This window comes from Octopus bimaculoides, chromosome 19, assembly GCF_046866305.1.
Source record: "Octopus bimaculoides isolate indiv1 chromosome 19, ASM4686630v1, whole genome shotgun sequence".
Lineage (NCBI taxonomy): Eukaryota > Metazoa > Mollusca > Cephalopoda > Octopoda > Octopodidae > Octopus > Octopus bimaculoides.
Window position 1 is genome coordinate 35,448,889 of NC_142946.1, and position 19,275 is coordinate 35,468,163.

General features: G+C 35.0%; 1 protein-coding gene across 1 annotated transcript in view; it reads left to right on the plus strand.

Annotated features, from left to right (window-relative positions):
- The first annotated feature begins 483 nt into the window (after positions 1 to 483).
- The window catches only part of LOC106867945 (uncharacterized), a 68,541-nt gene continuing 49,749 nt past the window's right edge, over positions 484 to 19,275 (plus strand). The window contains exon 1 of the mRNA XM_089366421.1: positions 484 to 603. Coding sequence (XP_089222547.1) covers positions 484 to 603 — 120 coding nt within the window. The remainder of the gene's footprint in view (positions 604 to 19,275) is intronic.

Below are 19,275 nucleotides of genomic sequence, written 5' to 3' on the forward strand. Positions count from 1 at the left end.
AACTTTGCATAGAAAGTTTTACACACGTCACTTCAAATATATAAATGTTCGTCAGGAGCAGCATACAGACAGAAACAGAAGTTTGGGAGCGGTATGTCTCATAGGGATGTGTTTTCTTGCCCACCCGCACTTCGACAAGTTCTTCTCCCTTGTGAAGAGAAGGTTTAGCTGTTTGATACCGTGTCCGATTTTTGCATGGATGTAGTGTCTATCAAGCGTGTCAAGGTATACATTAGTATTTACCAGATCTTCAAGTTCGATAGAAATGGCAAGCAGAGATAATGCAAGACATATCCATCTATATATAGACTTGCACAACAGTACATGTTACATCGCAAAATATCTATCTCAGGCGTAACAATTTGTCCACATTAACGTCTAAAGCGCTGCTAATTTTGTGCCCAATGCATGCTAGTGGTGAAGACAGAGGTAATAAGAAATTGTATATAACTGAGAGTTGTTTGCCTGCATTTGGAAGTCCTTATGGCGCCTAGAGAAGGCATAACTATTCCAGAGCTGAGGTCCCGTTGTAAGCGAAGAAACAAAAATAACGAGTCCGGTGGAGCATGGAAGGTAGAGCATCTTGCTGATTCACTTATGGAAGTAACAACCATTTGGGGATTTTCTGCCCCGTAGAACTGAAAGGAGAGAGCGAAAGGGAAAATTTAGCAAACAACAGCAAACTCGAGATCGTCAATCAAAGATCCGGAAACGGCCTAGGAGATTGTCTCGAGATCAAATAATAATAGTAACAATAATAATGATAATAATAATAATAATAATAATAATAATAATAATAATAATAATAATAATAATAATAATAATAATAATAATAATAATAATAATAATAATAATAATGATAATAATAATAATAATAATAATAATAATAAAGCACCGGGCTGAATAACAACATGGATGTGCTACACCGGGCTCCCTATACAAAAACATATCTAATCCAATAACAACGATGGAATTAGCCAAAAGAACCGGTGGAAGATTTGAAGGAAGCGGTCTTTTAACGAAGATAATTTTTTTAAGAATATTTTTTATTCTTAAAAAATGAAATTTCACTGCAATACAAAGCACAGGACCTCCTATGCACGATGTCTCAATGAAACACGTGCGATCACACACGCAAAACCAACACCGGAAAGTTTACAAACTATATAAAAAAAAGAAATGGAACAAAATAGTAAGTACATATATTGAATAATTACGCATACACTTGAACGTGTACACAATGATATATACGTTTTGATACCCATAGAACTACACATGCATCTTAATGTTTACAGAACTACGTAAAAATCACAGGACACACTTACGGATACGAAAACACATATCACAAACGAAGCAAAACCAAAACTTTTTTTCTTTCTTCTTTGTTTATTTTCATTTTGTGAACAAATACAGACAGTGAACCATTCATAAGTTTAAAACGCCACACACACACAAAAATACACTATGCCTGGAGATAAATCTATCAACAAAAAAAATACAGATGAATACCGATCTGCTAGCCTTAAAAAACTACGCTACGAGCAATGTTTACATGCTGAGAACTCGGTGACGGTGTTGTCTCAAAAAACTGACCCTAAACAGACAAATCCGTCCCCGAATGTCAACGCCAAAGCTCGTCATGCCTCAATGATAACAAGGCAGATCACAAACCAGAGTGGTTATCGACCGAATCACAAAGGGCCACTCACTCGAAATAGATCTGCTAGCCTTAAGAAGCTACGTCACGAAAGCTCGGAGACGGTGTTGTCTCAAAAAACTTACCCTAAACAGACAGATCCGTCCCCTAGCGTCAACGTCGAAGCTTGTTATGCCTCACTGGTAATAAAACAAAATATAAACCGCAATGGTCATAGACCGCATTATAAAGGACCACTTACTCGGATAATGAACCAGATCCGAGACGAGAAATCTGCTACTGGTTCAAATCTTCCCGACACACAGGAGCTGGAAGTACCCCACAACCGGAATATTCCAACAGATGGCCATCCATGCTCGTCATCAAATAACCAAAAGAAAAAGAATGAAAAATGGTCTAGGGAAGATAATAAAGAAGTTCTTAGAGCCTTCTACCGTGCCATATATTTCCCTACAGATAAATCTAATACTGTACAAACCTACTTAAACTGGAGACAGAAACACCTTGCAGTAAGACCCTACATAGACAGTAATAAACTTGCCAACGTCAGAAGAAACATTATAAAAAAAAAATTACTAACTGAAGTAGAGATTGACCAAATTAAGCAAGCAGTAAAGGATAAAAAGAATGAAACTGCAGCTAAAGAAGATACTACAGAGGAAATAATTATAAACCAGCCCAAGGCTGATGAAAATACAGTAATAATTGAAAGAGTTAAGGTAACTGATAGGCAAAATAAAATACTCTCTGAACCAACCATAAACACTAAGGCAGGTGAAAATCAAATAGATGAAGGAAGTCATACAGAAATCGACGCAACAGAACTACATGATCTAAAAAATCAAATCATGATTGAATGGCTGAAAATTAAAGAAACTAGTATGAATGAACGCGACACTCTCCCCAAAATTCGCAATTCTAACCAAAACCTGAAAATAATTGGTAAAATCCGCCTTGCACTTAAGGATATAATTTCAGCTAATGATGTTGATATTACAGATCTCAACCACCTGTACTATGCATCCGCAAGAATCTCAACGATTCTATGTGGTGAAAAGATTAGAAAAAGACAACACTCCCACAAAAAGCCTTCTTGGCAAGAACGCATTCAACACCAAATTAAGCTGCTTAGATCTGACATAGAATGTTTGAAAAACCTTAAATTTGACAAGAGTATCAAACCTACAAAGACCCAAAAACTAAAGAAAAAATATAACATGAAAACCATAGTTGACATTGATGCCACCATAGAAACCATCAAGCAAAAGGTATGTGCTAAAGCTGCCCGCATAGCAAGGTATGAAAAGCGTGTTAAATTCTTCCGAGATAATAACATGTTCAAAAATAACCCCAAAAATTTCTACAGGAAGATAGGGAAAACACCAGTAACAATAAAGTCTGTCCCATCAAAAGAAGAAGTGCAAGAATTTTGGAATAAAATCTGGGCAGAAGATAAAACACACAATGAAAAGGCCCCTTGGATTGATAGAATAGCTACAGACCTAGACTCCTTAGAGGAGCAAAAGTGGGAGGGGGTCAGGGTAGAAGATATAAGATCTGCTCTCAGGAGGTCAAGCAAATGGAAGTCTCCAGGAAAGGATAAAATTATTCCTAACTTCTGGTTGAATGCCTTCCCAGAAAGCCATGAACTGCTAACAAAACTTTACAACGATGTTTTGCAAAATCCTAGTTTGATGCCCTCTTGGCTAGTTAATGGTTTAACATTCCTGCTTCCAAAAAATGAGGAAACAAACGAACCAAAAAATTATCGCCCCATAACCTGCTTAACAACAATGTATAAGACGCTAACATCTGTCCTAACCGAGTACACCTATAGTTTTTTAATAGAAAGTAGCATATTCCCTAATGAGCAAAAGGGATGTAAACGTGGATCTTATGGTTGTAAAGATCAGCTACTCATCAATAAGATGATCTTAGAAGATTGTCACAAGCGACATAAAAACTTGTCAATAGCCTGGATAGACTATAAAAAGGCCTTTGATAGCCTACCACATAGCTGGATTAGGAAATGTCTGGAAATGTATAAAATAGCTCCTACTCTGCGAAACTTTTTATCTGTAAGTATGAGATCATGGAGAACCACACTGATGTTGAACAATGACAATGAATCTCTAAATGCTGGAGATGTAAGAATTTCATGTGGCATTTTCCAGGGTGACTCACTATCACCACTCCTCTTCTGTCTAGCCCTAATACCGCTCTCAAAATTGCTCAATGATGCACAGTATGGTTATAAAATATTTGATAAAAATATAAATCATCTCATTTACATGGATGATTTAAAGCTCTTTGCAAAAAATGACCAACAACTCAAAGGCCTACTAGCGATTGTTAAACAATTCAGTGATGACATCAGGATGCAATTTGGCCTTGATAAATGTGCAAAAGCTATCTTTATCAAAGGAAAAATGACAAATACATCTAATGTGAACCTTGACCAGCAAAATGTCATAAAAGAGTTAGAACCAGCGGAGAGCTACAAATACCTAGGGGTAATTGAAGGGGACAATATCAAGCACTCAGTGATGAGGGAAAGGATCAGAAGAGAATGTTATCGCAGGGTGAGAGCAATACTGAAGACAGAGCTGAACGCGAGAAACAGGATCGAAGCGATCAATGCTCTAGCCATACCAGTCGTGACTTACAGTTTCAACATCGTTAACTGGCCAATTACTGAAATATGTAATGTTGACAGAAAAATACGAAAACTGTTGACAATGCCTAGAATGCACCACCCTAAGGCAGATATAGAACGTCTTTATCTGCCAAGAAAAGAGGGAGGTCGAGGACTACTACAGCTGGCATTATCAATGAAGGTAGCCACAATTGGCCTAGACACCTATATGAAAAACTCTGAGGACTGGATGCTAAAACTTGTCTTAAAATATGAAAGCAAGAAAGCATCTTACTCAGTAACAAAACAGGCAAAGGAATATCTAAGTGAATTCCAATTGCAACAAATTCAAGAATTAGACGAACTAGAAACACCTACAGAAAAAGCTAAGCGCTTGAAAACCCGTGCTAAAATTGCTGCCTTAGCTATTATGACTGAAAAATGGCATGGAAAACCTCTCAATGGCAAATACCCAAAGAGAGCGAATAATGCAGATATTGACAAAGCCCTTACCCACCAATGGTTAATGGCCTCTGGATTGAAATCAGAAACAGAGGGGTTTATCATAGCAGCCCAAGATCAATGCCTACCTACAAAGAACTACCAGGCCAACATATTAAAGAACGGCAGCTCCCCATTATGTCGTATATGCCAACAACAAAATGAGACCATCGATCATGTTGTCTCCATGTGCAGTCTGCTTGCGCCTACAGAGTATCTCAACAGGCATGATAGAGCTGCACAATATATTCACTGGGTAATATGCAAAAACCTGGACTTGCCCCATGATAAAAACTGGTGGGAACACAAACCACCCCCAGTACTTGAAAATGATCACATTGCACTCCTCTGGAACTTCACCATTCAAACTGACAGAAAGATAGACGCAAATAGGCCAGACATCATACTGAAAGACTTCAGACAAAAATCATGCCTCCTCATTGATATGACTGTCCCAATTGATATAAACGTATCTGTCAAGACCTACCAAAAACTGAGCAAATATAAAGATCTTGAAATAGAAATTAGCAAAATGTGGAATCTGAAGACGAAAACAATACCTATTGTCATAGGTGCCCTGGGAATGACAGCGAAACGGGCTGATTACTACCTAGCTCAGATACCAGGAAACCCCAAAATGGCTGAAGTCCAAAAGATAGTGCTCATGGGAACTGCCCATATCCTACGTAAAATACTGTCTATGTGATCTCAAATTTTAAAGCAAACATAATTTTCTTATGGTTTCTTAAACATTCACTTGAACAAAACTGTACAAATCCAAATATATGGTACCCTAGGCATAACACCTACATGAACTTCTAACTTGGTGTCTCTTGAGGTCTCTGGGTGAGACTTGGATCCAACTTGTACAAATGCAAAACAAAAGTCAAACATAAAATAATAATAATAATAATAATAATAATAATAATAATAATAATAATAATAATAATAATATACCACCCATGAGGAAACATCTGGAAGCTTTAGAAATACACTATAAAATATGAGTATTGCAAAAATCGGCATTACTTGGAACAGCACGCGTATTGCGTAAAGTACTGTCTGTATCATGTCCTTGTTGTGACTTGACAAATAGTACAAAGCCCCGGTACATACAATATCTTCAATCAGCACACCACGATATTGGAAACTGTGCGACTTCTTAAATAATAATAATAATAATAATAATAATAATAATAATAATAATAAACACACGCCAGAAAAGGTCACAGAAAACGAGAAAGCAACCATACTCTGGGATATGCCAATACACACAGATAGAGAAATTAAGGGAAATAGACCAGATATAGTTGTCAAAGATAATGAAGAAAAAAATGCTTTCTATTTGATGTATCAATACCAGCAGATGACAACGTTTCTCTAAAAGAAATGGAAAAACTTTCAAAATACAAAGACCTGGAAATAGAGATAACTCGAATGTGGAATCTAAAAACAGAAACAATTCCTATCATAGTAGGTGCCTTAGGTACAATAAAAAAATATTCAGACAAATACATAACAAAAACACCAGGACTTACAAATATATATAACATACAGAAAATTGCACTACTGGGTACTGCACACATTCTACGCAAAACACTTTCAATACAGTAAACATAAGAGCACCACAGCAAACCACAGCACATACCCAAGGCGCACAGAGCTGCGCTCGGTAGTGAAGTGAAAGCACGTTATAAAAATAAAACTACTGAACAACAACAACAACAATAATAATAATAATAATAATAATAATAATAATAATAATAATAATAATAATAAGAAGAAGAAGAAGAAGAAGAAGAAGAAGAAGAAGAAGAAGAAGAAGAGTGATAACATCATTATTGATAATAATAAAAGACCGACTCTGTAACAATTCTGACTGCTTACCGCCTTATCAATCATAAGAATTTCGTTTTTACATCAGAAAATGAAAATGTATCATCAAGTAAAGACAATATTTATGTGTTCAGTGAATGTTTAGGCTTCAGTCTTTAGATATCGGTCATTGTGCCTTGTGTTCCATTTTACAACAACACGAGTGCGTAGCTCGGTACTTATTTTATATATAATATCTATATTTACTGAAAAGTAATTCCCTTTGGCCTTAACAGATTTGTTCCAATACTTAAATCTACCCACTTTCTGCTAAAATGCATAACGAAATTTTATCTTAAGTGATTTTTAAAGAAAATATCGGAGCGTTTTCTCGATTAAATAGATGGTGCCGCCACCTAACGAGAAATCATAAACATTTTCGTCAGAAGATTAAGAGAACATTTCATTATATTTGTGACAATATAATTTTATACTCGTAGATGACCAGTTAATTTAAGGATGTCTGTACGTGGCGGCGATTTGTATTCGATGTTACTCATTTCGAGCGAAAACGTAGGAGTCCTTCGATTACTCGATTGTACTAAACAGGACAAAACGATCGATTTATATTCAATAATCAGCTTGCTAGAAATGAAGCTTAATCTTCAAAATTTATTATTCCACTGTCTTTAAAAGTGATACATACTTCCATTTGGTCATATGTGCGCTTTGACAAGACAAAAGAAAAAAAAGCGCAGGCATGACTGTGTGGTAAGGAGCTCGCTTTCCAACCACATGGTTCCGGGTTCAGTTCCACTGCATGGCACCTTGGGCAAGTGTCTTCTGCTATAGCTTCAGGCCGTTCAAAGCCTAGTGAGTGAATTTGGTAGAGAGAAACTGAAAGAAGCCTGTTGTATGTGGGGGGGGGGTTGCTCGTGATTGTCCCCCAGTATCGCTTAACAACCGGTGTTGATGTGTTTGCGTCCCCGTATCTTAGCGGTTCGGCAAAAGTGTCCGATAGAACAAGTGCCAGGCTTTACAAAATACTAAGTACTGGGGTCGATTCATTCGACTTAACATGCTTGAAGGTGCTGCCCCAGTATGGCCGCAGTCTAATCTAATGACCGAAATAAGTAAAAGATAAAAGATTAATGCATAAGATGGTCGTAATCGAATCAGTGACGTCTATGTGATCAAACAACAAAAGCAAGAACAACACCCTAATAATTTTGGGAGTCAAAGACATGAGGTACAACATCCTACAACCGCGCCCCTTTCTACCACCACTACATCAGCATGAATTTTGTTTAAGTAGCACATTTAGTGTGGAGGCACGTGGCTTAGTAGTTAGAGTGTTGGACTCATGATAGTAAGATTGTGGTTTCGATACCTGGACCGCTAGATACGTTGTGTTCTTGAACAAAACACTTCATTTTACGCTATTCCAAGTCCACTCAGCTGGCAAAAATGAGTAATCTTGTAACAGACCAGCGTTACGTCCAGATGGAGAATATATATATATATATATATATATATATATAAAGTGAAGTATATTGCCACTTAAATGTGGCTGACCCCTAGGGGTGGATGTTACTGTTGCTTTTAGCCCCAGGAGGACATCTCCTCCAGCTAGCTTATCGACACACTTCTGTGTCCTGTTTATTTTTGTTTTGCCAAGGGAAGTTATCCCTCTCATCGTGATCTGTAGCACGAACGGACTCGAGTTTCAGGGTTATTTCCCTTCGTCAGCGTCCGATAGCCACCGATCTACGAAATAACCCTGAAACTCGAGTCCGTTCGTGCTACAGATCACGATGAGAGGGATAACTTCCCTTGGCAAAACAAAAATAGACAGGACACAGAAGTGTGTCGATAAGCCAGCTGGAGGAGATGTCCTCCTGGGGCTAAAAGCAACAGTAACATCCACCCCTAGGGGTCAGCCACATTTAAGTGGCAATATACTTCACTTTATCGTGCAGTTACTGTTAATACCTCGTTTAGAGAATTAACATTGCTTATACATATATAATTATGCATATATTCTTTTGTTTCAGTCATTTGACAGAGGCCATGCTAAAGCACCGCCTTGAATTGTTTTTATCGATACGATTCGACCCCAGGACTTATTTTTAAGCCTAATACATTTTTATCTTCCTCTTCGCCGAACCGCTAACGTACGGGGACGTAAACACATCAGCACCGGTTCTTGAAGCGATGATGGGGCACAAATACAAACGCGCGCGCGCACACACGCACACACAAACTCACACATACGACGGGATTCTTTCAGTTTCTGTCTACCAAATCTACCCACAATGCTATGGTTGGCTCGAGGATATAGTAGAAGATACTTGCCCAAAGTGCCATGCAGTGTGTCTGAACCCGGAACCATGTAGTTGGGAAGCAAGCTTCTTAGCACACAGCCACGCTTGCGCTTGTATCTATACATACATACATACATACATACATACATACATATATATATATATATATATATATATATATATATATATATATACAGAGAGAAATAGAGAGAGACAGAGAGACAGGCAGATAAACAGACAGATAGACAGACAGATATATATATATATATATATATATATATGTATGTATGCATGTATATATATATATATATATATATATATATATATATATATAGAGAGAGAGAGAGAGAGAGAGAGAGAGGGAGAGAGAGAGAGAGAGAGAGAGAGAGAGAGAGAGAGAGAGAGAGAAGGAAAAATTAATTAGAGAGATATATTGACATAAGAAAACACACAAAGTCGGGAACCAAACGACAGCAAGCTAATGAAATGAAACGAAAACAAAGGCAGCTCCAATAACAACAACATCAATAACAATAATAAATAGCAACAACAAAAACAAAAAGAACTGCATCATCATCATCATCAACAACAACAACAACCGCAACAAAGCAACGTATGAAGTAATCTCAAGTTTTGATCTCAACAGATGGTCGTAGAATGGTGCAGATTTGTTTGAGACTTGGCACTGGTTAGTGTCTCTAGTTTGTACTCCGGTTTAATGAAGTCTATCTGGTACTATTATATAACAAAACACCATCTAACTGTTATATCCAATTGAGACTAGCTATGACGTCCATCTTTGAATCCTATGCTGACTAACAGAGTGACTAAGTGAAATTAGCTTACCAGTGAGAGGTTCAGTGTATGGTCCCCACCCCGATGAGCTCAGAGGTTAACAGGTTAAACGCATCTATTCCTATTTTCTCTGCCCTTGTCTACCATACATACGTCATATTTTACTACATACGTCATATTTTACTATGTGTGTTCCTCGGGAAGTTAGAAATTAAAGTGCAATAAACGCTTTATATGTTTATACAATATAAATGCATGCGTTTGTGAGTAGGTAATGCTTAAACATACACACACAGAGACAAGCACGCACGCACACACACATATATACAGAGAGAAAGAGATAGACATACATACATACAGACAGACAGATAGATAGATAGATAGATAGATAGATAGATAGATAGATAGATAGATAGCTAGATAGATAGATAGATAGCTAGATAGATAGATAGATATACATATATATATACATATATATACATACGTGCATACATACAAACATACATACATACATACATACATACATACTTACATACAAGCATACATACACACATACATGCATACATACATACATACAGACAGACAGACAAACATGTTATACTTCCCACGCAAGGATGCCGTTCGTGGTCTCAAATCTGTATTGATGTCATATGAAGCAGGTATTGTGACAGTGAAACATCAACAGTAAAAGAAAGAGACGAGTAACTCTCTTGCCCAAGTTTGCGACGATGAAATCAATAAGATAATTAGGATAGCTAATGAACTTGATGAGATGCATGAAATAAGAGCTGATGCAGACACAGATCTCTCCCCGCGGAGCGTTGGCAAAATCTATTTTATCAGAAGAACAAAACGTAGCAGTTCATTGAAAAGATAGAAGAAGGTAGTACGTGGGTACTTGGCACAACAAACACGAACCATAGAAGGGATTAATAATGTCAAGAGCTTGGCATACAGTACCACGTTTATGATTGTATGTATGTATTATGTATGTATGCCTGTATGTAAGTACGTACATACTTATGTATGTATGTGCATATACTTGTATGCATATTTGTATGTGAGTTTTCTTTTATTCTTTTACTTGTTTCAGTCATTTGACTGTGGGCATGCTGGAGTACAATCTTAAAGGTTTTTTTAGTCTAATAAATCGACCCCAGGACTTATTGTTTGTAAGCTTAATACTTATTCTATCGGTGTTTTGCGGAATCGGTAAGTTATGGGCACGTAAACACACTAACATCGGTTGTCAAACAATGGTGGGGGGACAAAGGCAGAAACAAAGAAACGTACAGATAAATATATATATATATATATATATATATATATATATATATATATATATACATATATATATATATATATATATATATATATATATATATATATATATATATATATATATATATATATATATATATATATATACGACGGGCTTCTTTCAGCTTCCATCTATCAAATCCATTCACAAGGCTTTCGTCGGTCCGAGTTTACAGTAGAAGACACTTGCCCAAGGTGCCACGCCTATGTATGTATGTATATATGTATGTATGTATGTATATATGTATGTATGTATATATGTATGTACGCATGCATGCATGTTTGTATGTTCGTACATATGTATGTTTGCATGTATGTGCAAATCGCAAATTCGGTTTAAAAATAAGACAGTGACCCACCGCAAATCAAAGACATGAAAAGATTTGAGACAGATTTAAAAGAATAAAACTAAGATAAAAACTCAATAACCACAAAAGCATCTTTCAGAATGAACTGGAAGCGTATGTGTCAGCCTTCAAAACTCAAGAAAAATATTTGGCAAACTGATAAGACCAAGTAATTAATGTGAAATTTATAGATACACATATAAATGCAAGAGTTACTATACAAGGACAAGAAATTTATAGATATAACTGTTGCTTCCCAAGGACAAAATTCGTTTAACACAATGTTATCAAATTAAATGCTAACCTATAGAATAAATTTAAGGCACGACCAGGTATTCGCTACCTATATCACACATGATATAGGGATCAATTTACACTAACACAAGTTTCATTAAATCAGTATAATCAATAGAGAAATTGAATAATATAATTGGTGGCTGCTATTTAATAGAACTGCCTCATATTAGATCAGTGCACTACAAAGGAACAAGCGTGACCCGACAGACAGAAAAGTCAAGAAGTAGAAAATTCACGTGATTCAAGACAGCATATAGTTTAGTTATACCTAAATAAAATGCTTTTCCATACTACTTATACAAACAGCAAATTTTTCATAGGAACACACACATACATGTATACATGCATAGACACATGCGCACACATACGTGCATAAGCGTGTGTGTGAGTGTGTGTAGGTTTGTGTCTATGTTCGTTTTCACCACCGCTTGACAACCAAGGTTGGTGGTTTTACGTGCCTGTAACTTAGCGTTTCGACTAAAGTGATCTGTAGAATACGTGCCAGGGTTAGACTAAAGTTCTACAAGACGATGTCCCAACATGGCTGCAGTCGAATGACTGAAACAAATATAAGCTAAAAATCACGCACACGCACACACACACACACGCACACACACACATACACACAAACACACACATATATATGTATGTGTGTGTATATATGTATGTATATATGTATGTATGTGTACATATATATATACATATATACATACAATATATACATTTATATATACTTATATATATGTATATATATGCATAAATATATATATATATGTATGTGTGTGTGTGTGTGTGTGTGTGTGTGTGTGTGTGTGTGTGTGTGTGTGTATAAATGGATAGATAGATAGATAGATACCGTATTTTAACGTGTATATGGAACCCTTTTTGTCAAAAATTGGGTTTAAAAATTATGGGAGTTTCTTTTACGTGGGTAGTATTATAATCCCTTACGAAACCTTTTTTCAAAATTGTAAAGCCATAAAATTGGGGTGGGGGATCTTTATACACGAGGGTTTCTTATATATGTTAAAATATTGTAGATAGACAGATTAGATATTATGTTTATGTGAATGAGTGTATCCATTACTTTTACGGTGCGGGTATGTTTGTTTTCTGTTTAGGAATTTGTTTGTTTTTCAAGGTGTGTGGAGAAGTATGTAGGCTTTTCGTGCGCGTGATTGTATTTAGTTCTGTTGTGTGTGCTGCATGTGTTGCCTGTATGTGCATGTTTGTATATCAAATGTATGCACGAGGCGGTTAGAGAAATGTATCAAAGAAATAAGGGTTGGATACTGAAACCGCGGAGGGCGAAAATTTGAAGACAAAGCACAACTTCGATAATCTAATATGCAAAATGAGAACGATCCCTGACAAATCCCAGGTGGGATGGTCCACAGAACGTTGAAAAGCAGTAGAGCATGGTGGTGTTCTGCCGAAATGATTCGGAAATATTTGGCGATTCTGTCCAGAAAATTATAGAAAATTATCGTTCTTACGAAAAGAGAGGAATAGCTTACGGAACAAGTGGAAAGTATTCGGATGGGAATGGACCGTAGGCTCCCTGCTCGCTGGAGGGGCAATGTGTATGCGCGGGTGTGTGTGTGTGCGTGTGTGTGTCTGTTTGTCTGTCTGTCTGTCTGTCTGTCTGTGCGTGTGTCTGTCTATGTATCTCTGTCTGTGTGTGTAAATGTGTGCGTGTGTTTGCTTCGGCCTGCAATTGTACTGTAAATGCCTTCGGTCTGTGACATTTCCCTTTATTTATCTACAAACGATTTCAAATTTTCAAATTGTGTCGAATTTGAAGATGACAATTACCCTTGACAACATTGATCTTGCGCGATGGATACCACTTCTGAAGTGTTAAGCTAGTAGAAATATGCATACGCGTATATACAACAAGGGCCTCGCTTCGGTCATGAACGACCATGTGATTGCACCTAGAAAGTTACCCTCCAAGGCACAAGTCCGAGCAAGGCATACCAGTCTCCCCTCTCCACGCGACCGATGTTATCCAATAGAAAGGCAAAGGCATCATTGATGTCGCAACTCATTTTACTCAGTGTATATAAATACACACACACACATACATCTATATATATGTATTCTCTATGTGGCCTGTGTGTTTTTGTACCTGGTTTATCATTTTGTCCATGTTTTTTGCAACGTCATGTACCCAGATATGCAACTATATGTACATGTAGATGAAGGTATGTACATGCATGTACATATATATGCATATACTCATACATCATTTATATATATATATATATATATATATATATATATATATTATATATATATATATATATATATATATATATATATATATATATACATATATATATATATATATATATATATATATATATATATATATATATGTATATATATTTATATATATATATATATATATATATATATATATATATATATATATATATATATATATATATATATATATATATATATATATATATATATATATATATATATTATACACAATTATAATCTTCACCTGCACGTGTGTGTGTATTTATGTATGTATAAAGTAAATTAAAGTTCCTTTCTGAGTCATAACGACTCACAAGGGCTAGATACCCGGTTTCCATAGGGTATATATTCCCCACGTCGACAGGATGCCAGTCCACCACAGGTTTACTCATTTTTACCAGCTGAGTCGACTGGAGCAACGTGAAATGAAGTGTTTTGCTCAAGAACACAACGCTTTGCCCGGTCCAGGAATCGAAACCACATTCTTACCATCATTAGTCCAGCACCCGAACCACTAAGCCCCGCGCCTCCACATGTATATGTATACATGTATGAATGTATGTATGTATGTATGTACGTATGTATACACACAGACAGGCATATATTTATTTTGTATATATATATAGGTGTTTCTTAACATCCTAGTCACATTTAGTGACACATATATATACATACGTATATAGGTACATATATCTATAGGTATATATATGTATATCCGCATGAGAAAATATATAATATACATTTATGATACACATTCTCGCACACACAGTTACCCTAGCATACAAGAAAGGTGAGCAGAGAGATATGTGAACAGCTCCGACGAATTAAGAAACGCTAGAACCTAAGGCCTGTTAGTAATATTGTTATTTCAAGCTATTCCAACTGGATGGACCAACTCAACATAGCCATGTAATATAGTGAATTAGATTAAGCAAAGTTTGGAAAATGTGCAAGGAATAGTAAAGAATATGTTATAATGCTAGCACTAATATTTACTAATATCCATAATAAACGTTATTGTTGATAAACGAACGTGTGTATGAGTATGGCAATGTGTGTGTGTATCTGAATGTTTATTAGTATGCGTGTGCATCTACATATATACATACATATATGTATATATATAAGTGTGTGTGTATGTGTGTCTGTGTGTGTGCATGTGTGTGTGCATGTGTGTGTGTGTCCGTGTGTGCGTGCACGAATTTAAGACTGTCTACAGTCTACATGTATATAATTTTATATAAAGATAATTTTATATATATAATTATATATATATATATATATATATATATATATATATATATATATATATATATATATATATATATATACATATACATACATAGATAGTATTGTGTATATATATATATATATATATATATTGATGTATGTATATATATATCTATATATATATATATACGTATATATATGATGTGTACACATATAAATGTGTGTGTATATATATATATATATATATATATATATATATATATATATATATATATATATATATATAGAGAGAGAGAGAGAGAGAGAGAGAGAGAGAGAGATAAATAGATAGATAGATAGATAGATAGATAGATAGATAGATAGATAGATAGATAGATAGATAGATAGATAGATAGATAGATGCATGCGTCAGGTGTATATGCTTGTACTTGTATGCTTACATTTACAGTTGTGTAAAATTTATTATGTGATGTTTGCGAGATTTGGAATATGACGTGTTCTTGCCAATATATCGCCATATTGAATCTGTTGAAAGCTATGTTAAAATCTTTTATACTCTGACTTTTGGCCTTTCTAACTTGTCAAAGGTCTCCCGTGTCTTTGTCAAGGCGGCTTATACGGAAGAGAACATATTATCTGAAAATGTATATGAACATAAATATAAATATAAGCATATGACACATACATACATACATACATACACGCATATGAATATATATATATATATATATATATATATATATATATACATTCATATGTATATATATATATATATATACATATATATATATATATATATATATATATATATATATATATATATATGGTATATATCATGTATGTATGTACGTATGTATATATGCATTAATGTGTGCGCATAGGTTTAAGTTACACATGGCAATTTCATAACACGATAAGAATGTGTAAATGTTTGGGTGTACTTATATATCTAAAAATACGCGCTCGCACTCTCACACACACACACGCACACAAAGACGCACGCACTCACACACCCACACATACACACACGTATATATATATATATATATATGTATATATATTCATAACTGTGTGTCCATGTATTATGATGAATATCTAAATACTTACATAAATTCATAGATGTAAAGTAAATATATTTCCATACATATGTGTATACATACATACATACATACACGCACACATATATACATGTATATATATATATATATATGTATGTATATATATATATATGCATGTGTGTATGTATATATATTTATATATGTATATATATTTATATAAGTATATATATGTATGTATGTATGTGCAAATATATATGAACATGCACATATGTATATAATATACATATCAGCAGGCAGCATAAAAAATTTATTTTGTGAAAAAAATATGTCATATGAATAATATGAATGTAATCACGTACACATGAATAAGTTTATACTGATGTATATGTATATATATATATATATATATATATATATATATATATATATATATATATATATATATATATATATATATATGTATGTTTATAAATATATATATATATATATATATATATATGTATGTATGTTTATAAATATATATATATATATATATATATATATACAAATACATATGAAAGAGAGGGTGTAACAGACATAAAGGGAGAGAGTGTAATGCACACACATGCACACATGCACACATGCACTCTCACGCATGCGCACCCCCGCCACGCACTCGTACTAATGTGTACATACTGCTAAATAATTTAGATCTATACAATATATTTGACAAATATAAAAATAATATTATGCATCACTATTGCAACATACAGTGTTAAATCATTCTCTATCAGACGTTCTTGTGAACGCACATGGGGTAGTGGTTAGAGTATTTTGCTCAGGATACTAAGGCCCTATGCTCGAATCCCGGCGGCGCATTTTCTCCTTGAACAAGATATTTTATTTGACCTAGTGCCAGTCCAGACAACTGCCTAAAATGAGTACTTGTAGATCAATGGACCAAAATTGTCACATTCTATGCCACGCTGAATCACTCATAGAAATACGTGGTGTGCTCACCCACTTGTACGTTGATAGGTTCAACTGAAATACTCATCGTCGTAAGCGACGGATTGCCAGTTTTATCAGTCGCTCTGACTCTCACTCTTTCTCTGTCTTTGTGAGTGCATATACGTAGACACACATACACACGCGGATATATGTTCAAACATAAACACACACACACACACTTTTATATATATGTGCTTTCATATGAATATATGTCCGTGTGTGTATGTGTGTGTCTACGTATATATATATATATATATATACTTATATATAAAGAATATATATCCTTATATATAAAGAATATATATATATTTAAGAGAGAGACACACAGACAGACATTAATACGGAGAGATAGATAGACAGATAAATTTACATGTATATACTCATTCCCATTCAGTCTTTCATTGAATCAATATATACATACGTACATACATACATATATATACATATATATATGTAAATATGTATATATACATTTACATACATACTTATATATATATATATACATATGTATACATACAAGTATGTATGTATGTATAATGACTACCGGAAACAGGTGTAAGACAAATTTACTTTAATAAAGAAAAATATATAATCACCATTATTTATAGCTTATGAATAAATGCACATATATAAAGGTGTGTGTGTGTGTGCATGAGCGCGCGTGTGTATGTGTGAGTGTGTGTGAGCGCACAAATATGTAACTATGTACATTTATGTGTGAGTGTGTGTGTGTATACATATATACATATATATAACGCCGGTGTTTTAATGGTGGCACCTGATGAAGGAGATGTTTCTATGTGGCTTGCTTGTTTGTTGTACCTTGTTTATCATTTTGTCCATGTTCTTTTGCCACGTCATGTACCCAGTTATGTATCTATATGTACATGTAGATGAAGGTATGTACATACATGTACATATATATGCATATACTCATATATTGTTTATATATATACGTATATGTAGCTACGTATCTATCTATTGATCGATCTATATATATATATATATATATATATATATATACATATATATATATATATATATATATATATAGAGAGAGAGAGAGAGAGGTGGAGGGAGAGAGTGAGAGTGAGGGATGTTTTTTAGAGGGAGAGAGGGAGAAAAATCAAGATGTACATAACATTATATATACTCACTTAGGTGGAATTTCTCAATGGATATTTTACGGTTGATAATTACAAACCGAAAACTACATTTATGACATTGTTCAATGTTTGATCGTTATTTTTATTACTTATGTAATGCATATTATTGTGGATTGACATCACCATCAGCGCAGTGGAGAAAGTGCTTTGCGTCTTGTTACTCACGCTGTTTGCTTTCTGATTTAGAATCCTGCCGAGGTTAACTTTGCTTTAAATTTCTCTGAGAGTGATCAAATACTAGTTATGGGCGGGGGTTTGTTGATATTCTTGACATACACCCTCCTTTCAAAACTGGTGATCTAAATTGGAAACAACTATTAGCATAAGCCCTCTTGTAGGAACCTCAGATGTAGCACAGTGTGGATCGGAAGCTCGATCCGGCTTATGAGTTGCTTTCGAAGGCGCGGCATCTTGTGCATGTGTCTCTTACAACACCGGGACGGAACAATATCTTTGGGCGTATTTAGTTGATAGAATCTGTGCGGATATCTATGGTGTAGGTGTTTAAGGCGCAGGCCTGGCTGTGCGGTAAGTGGTTTGGTTCTCAAGAACATGGTCTGGGTTCAGTCCGAAAGCGGGGCATTGTGAGCAAATGTTTTTCCCCTATAAACCCGTGCCGACCAAAGACATGACAGTTGGTTTAGCAGAGGATACTGGAGGAAGTCTGTCGCATATGTATGTGTGCGAGTATGTGTGTGTGATTTATCTATCAATCTATCTATCTATCTATCTATCTATGTATCAATCTATCTATCTATCGATCTATCTATATCTATATATCTCGAAAGCCAATGATCGAGAAGAGAATTATTTCACATTCATGTGTGTGTGTGTGTGTGTGTGTGTGTGTGTGTGTGTGTGTGCGCGTG